Consider the following 12,119-nt stretch of genomic DNA (forward strand, 5'->3'; position numbering starts at 1 on the left):
TGCATATATTCATAAAGTTTCAAATGTCAGAATGTACATCTTAAATTGGCTTTAGTTCACATTTTAATTCAGATGTTTTGATTTGAATGTTTTATAATATACAAAATGCTAAATTGATAATTTCAGTATTTGACACATCATAGCTTTTGACTTTTCACTGTAAGGAACAGTTTTGCATTGACCCTTTTTTCTGATCTTCTGCCATTATATGGCATATATAAAACTCACCTGACATCACTTTCTAGTACATATCCCACAATGTTGATTTAATATATTTTTTAGCCTTTACTTTTCATACAGATTATTTAATCCTTCTTTGGTAACTTAAATAGTTAAACTCTTGTCCACCACTGTTAGCCCGTCAAACCATGGTGACAGATGCTTAGATAGTGGCTTCACCATTGCACTGTTTTACAGTGTGCTAAGAATTTTTAGTGCCATAAGACTATTGAAGTCTGATGCTGCTCTCATAATATGTAAATTAAGTTTACATTTATAGTATCTTGCAGATGCTCTTATCAGAGTGCTTTACAGAAGTGCTTTGTAATCTCTAAAACATATCATCATGCTAGTAGAAATAGGATCAGAGTCTAAGAATACCAACAAGCTAAGGCCATGTTGGAGAGGAGCTAGCATACCAAGCTAGTCAGAGCTCGATATTAACGGTTTCCCTTGCCAACAAGATGTAGGCAACTGGCAACCATTTCGTGTTCTTTGGTTGTTTACTTTGGCTACCACTTTTAAAAAATATTTAAAAAAAATATTATAACAATAAACAAAAGCCTACAAATGTAATTTCATTTTAATTAAATGACAACATTCTCATTTTTTGTGTCCATTAAATTATTCTGAACTTGCCAACACTCAGCAGTTTTTATACACGCATACAACCAACATTTTGTACACTGCCACAATGGCTAAACAAAAAAAAAAGTGGAATAAAAATAATGTACTGTATGATAGCCCATCAACATCACAAAACAATCCACATGATGACAGTATGGATACTGATGCAGGCGTACATGAACGGAAGAAAATGTGAAATATCCTGGTAACTTCGAGAAGGATGAATAGTTATTTTGAAATTTGAAGCCGCATGAGAGGTCAGCTAAAAAATATAATGAGATGGAGGGCATACGAACAGGCACAACCATAAAAGGGCCGATAGATAGCACTATTCGGAAAATGAACGACGCAAATCGAGCAATCCTGATAAAACTTTACAGCACTGTTTACAATGTCCTCAAAAATGAAGAACCCTTTAGGTTGTTACATAATCTGCTTGATCTCCATATCAAAAATGGCTCTGATCTGACCAGGCTTGATTAGGCTTGCAGAAGGTTTTTTATGATAATGTACTCTACAAAATTAATAACATTCATATTTTCCCATTAGTCAGTCTGAGAGTGTGCGTGAATGAAAGAAAGGGAGACTTGTCATTGATGTGTTTTGCAGCAATAGCCGATGAAAAATAGATGCACTGTATTGCATCTAAAAGAGATAATTTGATTTTAGAAAGTAATTTATTTTCTTGAATGAATTTTTACAATATTTCATGTGGCTTCCGCTTGCTTCTGTTGCTCCCATCAGGAGCTCAATGCTACATAAAAAAAAAATGTTTCTAGTCTGCTGTAGTTAGGCATGACAGTACTACCACTAGCATTTACGACACACACAAATTTGATTGTGTATTGTAACGACAATCTGATATTTTCATCTTACAGCTGCTGTATTCCCGTGGCTTACTGGTGGACCTTCTCATCAAGTCCAACGTCAGCCGCTATGCTGAGTTCAAGAACATCAGTTGTATCCTGACCTGTCATAATGGCAAAGTGGAGCAGGTAAACATGAACATACAGTATCTCACAAAATTGAGTACACCCCTCACATTTTTATAAATATTTGATTATATCTTTTCATGTGACAACACTGAAGAAATGATACTTTGCTACGATGTAAAGTAGTGAGTGTACAGCTTGTGTAACAGTGTAAATTTGCTGTCCCCTCAAAATAACTCAACACACAGCCATTAATGTCTAAACCGCTGGCAACAAAAGTGAGTACACCCCTAAGTGAAATTGTCCAAATAGGGCCCAATTAGGCATTTCCCCTCCCCGGTGTCATGTGACTTGTTAGCGTCACAAGGTCTCGGGTGTGAATGGGGAGCAGGTATGTTAAATTTGGTGTCATCGCTCTCACACTCCCTCAAACTGGTCACTGGACGTTCAACATGGCACCTCATGGCAAAGAACTCTCTGAGGATCTGAAAAAAAGAATTGTTGCTTTACATAAAGATGGCCTAGGCTATAAGAAGATTGCCAAGACCCTGACACTGAGCTGCAGCACGGTGGCCAAGACCATACAGTGGTTTAACAGGACAGGTTCCACTCAAAACAGGCCTCGCCATGGTCGACCAAAGATGTTGAGTGCACGTGCTCAGTGTCATATCCAGAGGTTGTCTTTGGGAAATAGACGTTTGAGTACTGCCATCATTGCTGCAGAGGTTGAAGGGGCGGGGGGCCAGCCTGTTAGTGCTCAGACCATATGCCGCACACTGCATCAAATTGGTCTGCATGGTTGTCGTCCCAGAAGGAAGCCTCTTCTAAAGATGATGCACAAGAAAGCCCGCAAACAGTTTGCTGAAGACAAGCAGACTAAGGACATGGATTACTGGAACCATGTCCTGTGGTCTGATGAGACCAAGATAAACTTATTTGGTTCAGATGGTGTCAAGGGTGTATGGCGGCAACCAGGTGAGTACAAAACAAGTGTGTCTTGCCTACAGTCAAGCATGGTGGTTGGAGTGTCATGGTCTGGGACTGCATGAGTGCTGCCGGCACTGGGGAGCTCCAGTTCATTGAGGGAACCATGAATGCCGACATGTACTGTGACATACTGAAGCAGAGCATGATCCTCTCCCTTCGAAGACTGGGCCGCATGGCAGTATTCCAGCATGATGACGACCCCAAACACACCTCCAAGACGACCACTGCCTTGCTAAAGAAGCTGAGGGTGAAGATGATGGACTGGCCAAGCATGTCTCCAGACCTAAACCCTACTGAGCATCTGTGGGGCAACCTCAAACGGAAGGTGGAGGAGCACAAGATCTCTAACATCCACCAGCTCAATGATGTCATCATGGAGGAGTGGAAGAAGACTCCAGTGGCAACCTGTGAAGCTCCGGTAAACTCCATGCCCAAGAGGGTTAAGGCAGTGCTGGAAAATAATGGTGGCCAGACAAAATATTGACACTTTGGGCCCAATTTGGACATTTTCACTTAGGGGTGTACTTACTTTTGTTGCCAGCAGTTTAGAAATTAATGGCTGTGTATTGAGTTATTTTGAGGGGACAGCAAATTTACACTGTTATACAAGCTGTACACTCACTACTTTACATTGTAGCAAAGTGTCATTTCTTCAGTGTTGTCACATTATATATATTCACATTACATATTATGTCACATTTTTTATATATATATATATATATATAATGTCACATATACAAATATATAATCAAATATTTACAAAAATGTGAGGGGTGTACTCACTTTTGTGAGATACTGTACATGCACAAACAATGCTTAAATGTGGATTCTGTCTTTGTTATTGACAAGGTACCATCAGTTTGAAGGTGATCTGTGAAACAGTGTTCAGTGACAAGAGTCTTGGCTGATGCCCACTGTAGAAAATACCATAATGTCTGCATTTAAATTTTTGCACATTGTTCAAGACTATATTAAATCAAAAGCTCATTGAAGTTATTGTTTTGTATTACCCTGAACATTGTAGCCACCATTAATTGAATGGTGTAATTGCCATTGAATCTGATTTGAATCTTACTTTTTAATGCTTCTCAAAGCTCAGTGTTTTGATTAACAAAATTATTATTTGAAATAAGAAAGTTAAGGTTAAAATACTTAGGAATGGTTAAAAATCATAATATTAAAAATATATATAAAAATATTCATTTTTATTCAACATGAATAGCCACAAGCGTTCCAGTATTTCTGACTCACATAATCAGTTGATATTTAGCATATGTATAAATAACTCTAAGTTCTGCTTAATTTCAACCTTTTTATTTTTATATGAATAAATAGTATTTGAAGAGAAGAGTTTTTTTTCTGATTTATGTGAAGAAATGTAAGCAACATATTTAATGCAAGAAATTCATCTGTTTTGCTGAGTGTCTGACTCGCCTTTCTTTCTTAATCTCTCTTTCCTCTTTTCTTGCTCTCCTCCTCATACTCTGTCTCTCTATAAATAGTTTTTTTTTTTTTTTTACTCATCACATTTCATTCTGCTTTGTATGTTGTATGTTCACCCATAGCCTTACCTCTGTCTTCTCTCCAAACACCAACCACATTAAGGTCCCATGTTCGCGTGCAGATGTATTTGGCAGTAAGCAGTTGACTGTGGTGGAGAAACGTATGCTGATGAAATTCCTTACTTTCTGTCTGGACTTTGAGCAACACCAAGAGGAATTCAAAGGTATGACTGTCTTTTCTATATCTCTGTCTGTCTGTATGTCTGTACAGTTGAGTGCAAAAGTGCAAAAAAGATCTGAAGATGATCACACAAAAAGTACGTTATTAGACAATTTTTTTTAAACATTAAGAAAGGGAGATATAATTTTATAATGTAATTTCTTTTTTATTATATCATAACATACACTATTTTAAAATCTGCGACTTGTGATAATGAAGGTATGGAACATATGTGAGTGGAAATTCTTTTAGTTTTTTTTGCATTTTGTGTTAATGCTATGCACATTTTGCTTTGTACACTATTGTATATGTCCAAATATTTATGGACACCTGACCATTACACCCTTTTGTGGGCCTTCTGCAAACTGTTGCCACAAAGTTGGACCAACACAACTGAATATGATATCTTTGTATGCTAAATCTGGAATAGGATGTTCAAAAAGCACAAATGGGTGTGATGGTGTTCACAAACTTTTTTCCATATAGTGTTTAATTGGTAGGTGAGTGTGAATATAGTATGTATATGTATGAAATGCTCAATATATAAAGAATAAAACATATTCTTTATATAAGACAAATTGCTTGCGCTATAAGTTACGTTATAGCAGCTATAAACATAAATTCTGTCACTAGCCTCTGTTTTTTTCTCTCTCCCTCTCTCGAAGTTAATAAGACAAAAACATGGCACTTGTCATGTTACTGAGGAACCACAACACACAAACTCCACTGTCCTTTGTTGGAAAACTTACTGACAGTTACAAAGTGCTGACACTCGAGATTCATGCATAAATTTTAAACAAATTTTAAAAGAAAGCTTCATCATATTAATGAGTATTGAATTTTCATTGTTAAAATAACTGTCTATTATCCTTGAGAGTATGTGGAGTGTATTAAAATGAATACATTAATATACAGTTGAGGAAAAAAAACTTTTACATACAGTGGTGCTTGAAAGTTTGTCAAGCCTTTAGAGTTTTCTAGATTTCTGCATAAATGTGACCTAAGACATCCTCAGAATCCTCAGTCCTAAAAGTAGATAAAAAGGACCCTTTTTAAATAAAACAAAAATATTATTCTTGGTCATTTATTTATTGAGGAAAATTATCCAATATTACATGTGTGAGTGGAAAAAGTATGTGAACCTTTGCTTTCAGTATTTGTTGTGACCCCCTTGTGCAGTGTTAACTGCAAGTAAGCATATCCAGTAACTCTTAATCAGTTCTCCACATCGGCTTGGAGGAATTCAACTCTGGGATGTTGGTGGGTTTCCTCACATGAACCGCTTGCTTCAGGTCCTTCCACAACATTTCTGTTGGAGGTCAGGACATTGACATTCATGAACATTATCTTTATTCTTCTTCAACCATTCTTTGATATAATGACTTGTGTGCTCAGAGTTGTTGTTTTGCTGCATGACACAGTTTCTCTTGAGATCCAGTTCATGAACAGGTGTCCTCACCTTTTCGTTTATTTGCTGGTATAATTCAGAATTCATTGTTCCATCAGTGATGGCAAGCCGTCCAGGCTCAGATGCAGCAAAACGGGCCCAAATCATGATGCTACCACCACCATGTTTAAGAGATGGGATAAGTTTCTTATGCTGGAATGCTGTGTTTTCCTTTCTCCAAATATAATATTTCTCATTTAAACCAAAAAGTTCTATTTTGTTTTCATCTGTCCACAAAATGTCTGTTTCTGTTAGCCTTTTGGCTTGGCCATTTGTTCGTTAGCAGACTGCAGAAGGGCTTGTTTTTTTTTATTTATTTATTTATTTTTTTGGGAGAGCAGTAGTTTTCTCCTTGCAACACCTGATACACCTGATAGTCATCCCATTAATTGAAAACACTTGACTCTAATTTACCCTTCAAATTAACTTCTAATCCCAGAGGTTCACATACATTTGCCACTCACAGATACAAAATATTGTGTACAAAAAATTTTCCTCAATAAATAAATGACCAAGTATAATTCTTTTGTCTCATTTGTTTGATTTGGTTCTCTTTGTCTACATATAGGACTTGTGTGAAAATCTGATTGTTTTAGGTCATATTTATGCAGGTATATATAAAATTCAAAAGGGTTCACAAACTTTCAAGCACCACTATATACCTTGGCTAAAGATATTCACTCACCATTTTTCACAGTCATACACATTTCATGATATCATACATTTCTTTTGTCAATTAAGGTATCTACTTTGTTCACATGAGAGGTCATTTTAAAGGCGTCATGCCATATGATTTTTAAATGTTTTTAAACATTTTTTTGTACCAGCAAACACGTGAATTCTTCTTTTATTATGTTCCAATACTTTCAGAGAGAACTAGAGATGGCAAGATTTGGAGAAGGTTGTTCATGCTTTTATCACATCGCAATTTGATTATTGTAATTCATTATACTTGGGCCTTCCTTAGTCATCTCTTTCTCGTCTCCAGATGGTTCAGAATGCAGCTGCAAGGCTGTTGACCAAGGCAAAGAAATATGATCACGTCACCCCAATTTTAGCATCATACCACTGGCTCCCGGTCCATTTTAGGAAACAGTTTTGTTTGTCTTTAAAACTCTTAATGATCAAGTTCCATCTTATCTCAAAGATCTTCTTACACCACATTTAGCTAGCAGATTTTTAAGATCTTCTGATATTTTTATTCTGTATGTCCCTCGATCCTGTTTAAAAACTAAGGGGGATAGAGCTTTTTCAGTTGCCGCCCCTTGTTTATGGAATCAATTGCCACTGGACATCTGCCTTGCACCCTCAATTATCATTTTTAAAAAGAGGCTGGAAGTGTATCTCTTCTCCAAGGCATTTTAATCTAATTTTTTCTATTGTCTTTCTCTATTTGGTTTTATTCTGTTTTCTATTTAACTTTTTCTTACTCTGTTTAGCACTTTGATAAGCTTTGCTGTGTTTAAATGTGCTATATAAATAAAATGTACTTTCTTACATCATGAGGAAGGATTATCATCTAGAAATACTGAAGCAAAACCTAAAGACATCAGCCAGAACATTACAACTTGGTCACAGCTGGGTCTTCCAACATGGCAGTGATCCTAAGCATACCTCCAAAGTTGTAACAAAGTGAAAGTATAGACAATTTTTTGGCTGAAATTAGAAGGCGTGTCTGAGTAAGAGGCCCCACAAACCTGACTGTATTATGACAGTTCTCTCAGGAGCAATGGGCACAGGTATTTTGAGAAGCTTGTGGAAAGATACTGCAAGTTTTTAATTCAAGTTCAAGCAGTTAGGCAATAAGGCACTGGCACCATATATTAACAAAGTGTTTATAAGCTTTTGACCCACTAAAAATGTGATGTATGTAGTAAATTAAAGCTGAAATAAATCTGTCTCTTAATTGTTATTTTGAAATGACCTTTCACGGAAATAAATTAGATACCCTAATTGAGTAACACATGAAAGATATGGTAACATGAAACGTGTTGTTGAAAAAAAAAAGTTGAATTTCTTTAGCCAAGGTGTATGGAAACTTTTGGCCTAAACTGTAAACCTCATTTGAATGAGCCACACCACTTGGATTCCAGTAGGCACTGCTGTCAAAACCATGCTTTTTTATAAAATGAATTAACACCCAGATTTGATTTATGAGCATTGTGGTATAAATATAAATATGTACTTTCTATACTGTATATTTATGCATTTAGACAATAAGCAGAAGTCATATCTGATAATGCTTAAACTTTAATGTCAAAAGTGCTAGGTGCTAGATGAGTATGGCATAAAAATTCTAATCTGTTTCTTCAGATTTCACAGAGATGCCATTTTTGGAGTTTCTCAAATGTAAGAACTTGACAGAGAATCTGCAGCATTTCATTTTGCACTCCATTGCCATGGTGAGCCAAGATTCTCCAACCATCAATGGCCTGAAGGCTACGCAGCATTTCTTGCGTTGCCTAGGTCGCTATGGCAATACACCATTCCTGTTCCCACTTTATGGCCTAGGTGAAATCCCACAGTGCTTTTGCAGGTGAGGCAACTTCTGTGGTTTTATCATAATTCTGACTTCTAAGTTGAACATGTCTCAGAGGGTTAGGATTTTCTTTTCTTTTTCTTTTCTTTCTGTAACAATTCCCTTTGGTTCACTGCCCGACTCAGGCCGTGGAGCCATCCGGCCTGCAGCTGACTGAAATTATTTTGTTGGCGTTTCAAGCAACCCAGATGGAAGGGTGTCAAAATTGGTGTAACTTAAAAGGAGTGGAAAAGGCCATTTTGTCCCCGAGATATTTTAATCAAGGGAACCTGCCAATACCCCTTGGTTAAGTCCAGTATTGAATAAAAGAGAGCCGTGCCTAAGTATTCAAGCAGTTCATCAATGCAAGGCATTGGATATGCATCAAATGTAGACACCGTATTGACTTTTCTAAAGTCCTCACAAAAACCCACTAAGACCACCAGGCCGCTTCAATCATTATAGGACTCCCATGTCGAGCATAACCTTGAGTTCGTCCCGAAACATGTTTTTGTGGGTGTGTGTTCAGGTAACCGGTATAGGCGGCTGTGTACTACCACTTCTGGAGGAGTCTTAATGTGGTGCTCTGTAAGGTCCATGTGATTGGGTAGAGACGAAAACGCATCGGAAAATTCCTGTTGCAACCTTTGCTCTCTGGGACGGTGATAGGTGGTCTCCACAGAGAACCGAGGTGAATCAGGCCGCACTTTTTAGACTTGCTTTTGGTCCCAGTTCCTCTCTCTCGGGGACCTCCTGTTGCCGGAGCCACAGGAACCACCTCTCTCCATGGTTTGAGGTGGTATATTTGATGTACGTTGCCTCTATCCATTTGCCTGACCTCATAGTTGACTTTTCCAACTCGCTATGTGACCTCAAAGGGTCCTTGCCACATTGTGAGTAATTCAGAGCTCAACATGTGTAGCAAAACAAGTACTTTATCTCCCAGTGCAAATTCCCATAGCCAAAAGACCCAGTCATATTTTTGGGATTGATGTTCTTGCGCTTGTAGCAAATCTTCTGTGTTAATTGCTAATTGTGTTAATGTGTGGAGTTTTGCTCTCAGGTCAAGAATGTACTGAATTTCGTTTTTTGCTGGAGGTAGGGCCCTCCTCTCAATTTTTCCTAATGCCGTCTTAGATTCCACCAGGCTTGCACCTGTACAATAATTTGAATGGGCAATACCTTGTGGAGGCTTGCGGGACCTCTGGTGCTGCAAATAACAGGGGCTTGATGGTAAACACTGGTGTGAATTGATTTAATCCCCAATAATTCCTACAGTTCGTGTTGTGTCCCTAACATAATTGTAGTGCCCTGGTCAGTCAGGATCTTTTTTGGGATCCCAACTTGGGAGATAACACTGAAGAGTGCTTCTCTGCATGCTGAGATGCTGCACAGAGACACTACTTCCAGATATTGCGTTGCATAATTCACAAAGACTAACACAAAGCAATATCCTTGCAGGCACCTTTCTAATGGCCCGACAAGGTCCGTACCAATTCTTTCAAAGGGGATCTTGATTAATGGAAGGGTGCGCAATGGTGCATTTGGGATGACCATCAGATACACAAGCGGACATTTGCGACATGATGCACACCACAAGCTGCAAATGCCAGGCCAAATGGAAACAGGCCATGAGTCAGTTCAGTGTTTTATCCTGCTCTAAGTGCCCCTACATTGGATTATAATGAGCCGCCTGGAATAACATTTCCTGACTGCTCTTTGGGACCAATGGGTGGGTCGTTTCTTCTTTTATTTGAACATCCCACATCCCACACTGTGTCACCCTGCGGCAGGACCCACCCACACACAGTTTCCTCACTAATGCCTGGAAACCTCGCCAATTTGTCCCAAGAATTAGTGGATGCGTGCGGTGAGGCTTCTCTGTGGGAATGCTGATACTGGAAATGCCCAGCTTTCCTGCCATGCCTGCAAACCTGCCTGGGCTTTATCCCGGTACTGTTGGGCATGGACGGTTCTACCTGTGTAGAGAGAGGGCGAGTTAGGGGAGACATCAGAGGTGCCGGAGAAGGAGGGGAGGAAAGGGTATGGAAAACCCAGGACTGGGGTGCTGGTTTTGGTGGAATTGGCCCCTGTTTCTGCTTTGCAGGGAGAAAAGGTAGAAGAACGAGAGAGAGGGAGAGGGGTTCGTCTGCCCCTGGATATACCGCCAAATGGTCCTCTGCCAGTTCTCACGCCTCTCTCTGATTGGGGGTGTCTATAATTATGGTTGCGGTTAGATTCTGCAGAGGGACAGATCTTTAAGAATAGATGCTTAAAATTATTTTTTAAAAATAGATAAGCATCTGTATAGCTTGGACAAATTACATGTTTTGATAAGCCTGTGATGTGTGTACATGAATTGGCCTTTTTCTAAGTCTGTAAGAACTTTTTCAAAATGCACTTTTGTTTTTATGGTGCTTTGTTTAGCTGAATGGTGTTGGAACATCTACTGTAGAATAAAATGAACTCATATTCATAAATAAAATGGTATTCTGTAGGTAAACAGTAGAAATTTTAGAATGCACACACAGAGCACTAAGGAGAAGTAAATGTCCATGTCTTTGCAGTACACTGGTTGGCTGCTTTTAGCACTCTGGGTCTTTAGAGAGCGGTGCTGTGAAACTGGTAGTTTAGATGCAGTGGAATTTTTTTTCTGAAGCCGAGATTTCAGTCAATGTTGGTGATATTAAGCTGAGCTGTTTAATATTTTTGTGTTAATCATTTTAAATGTAATGAATTTAATTTATTACAAATTTTAGTTAACTTGAACAATTGTGCATTTGCTTTTGGGATTATTGTAACTGAATTATATTTCTGAAGGAGCTTGTGACAAGAGGGGAGTCAAGTTGTTGACAACTGGAACACCTGTTTCACAGGTGTCTTGCACGTTGCTCCAATTCTAATTGTATAGGTTGGCTAAGATAAATAATATCCAACACTGCAGGGACACTCATACTTGATGATAATGATTAAGAAATACCCACTTTATTCTCAGATTCTCTCTAAAATGTGCATTTAACCAGAATCACTATGTTAAAAGCACTTGAACTTGCACCATTATTGCATTTGTGCACCCCAGTTCCCTCTCCCTCATGGGTCTCAGCTATGGCTCACACTTGATGGCTAAATTTTTTTTGTGTGGGAGTGGGTATCTGCTGATATATTACTCAGTGTGGAGATAAGAAATTGGTACTATCCTTAAAAATCTGTTCTCTCTACATGGCATTACATGTGACATCCTCCAACAAAGATAAGCCACCCTCTTTAACATAGACTGTGCATTTGAGCATAAACACTAGTATGTTCATATTAAACAAAAACTACATTTAATTGAATGGATTGGAATGGATAATGGATTGTACAGCTAATTCAAATCATTAACAGTCCTGATCCAGGATTAAACAACCAGGACATCTTAAGCCCAAGCATTTCACTTTGTTACATTTAGCATTGAAAATTACTTGCACACAATTTACACATGCACTGTATGGGCAAAATTTGTGGAAACCTGACCATCACACCCATATGTGCCCATTCCAATTCCATGGGCATTAACACAGAGTTGGCCCCCACCTATGCTGTTATAACAGCCTCCAGTGTTCTGGGAAGGCTTTCCACTTTTGGAACATCGCTGTGAGGATTTGCCCATTCAGCCAGAATAGTATTG

At 38.4% G+C, this 12,119-nt stretch overlaps 1 protein-coding gene across 1 annotated transcript in view; it reads left to right on the forward strand.

The window, feature by feature from the left end:
- Positions 1 to 12,119, forward strand: part of chm (CHM Rab escort protein) — a 92,404-nt gene that overhangs the window by 45,477 nt on the left and 34,808 nt on the right. Inside the window, exons 6-8 of the mRNA XM_053648342.1 lie at positions 1,725 to 1,841; positions 4,371 to 4,491; positions 8,248 to 8,470. Coding sequence (XP_053504317.1) covers positions 1,725 to 1,841; positions 4,371 to 4,491; positions 8,248 to 8,470 — 461 coding nt within the window. The remainder of the gene's footprint in view (positions 1 to 1,724; positions 1,842 to 4,370; positions 4,492 to 8,247; positions 8,471 to 12,119) is intronic.

This window comes from Ictalurus furcatus, chromosome 18 (genome assembly GCF_023375685.1).
Source record: "Ictalurus furcatus strain D&B chromosome 18, Billie_1.0, whole genome shotgun sequence".
Lineage (NCBI taxonomy): Eukaryota > Metazoa > Chordata > Actinopteri > Siluriformes > Ictaluridae > Ictalurus > Ictalurus furcatus.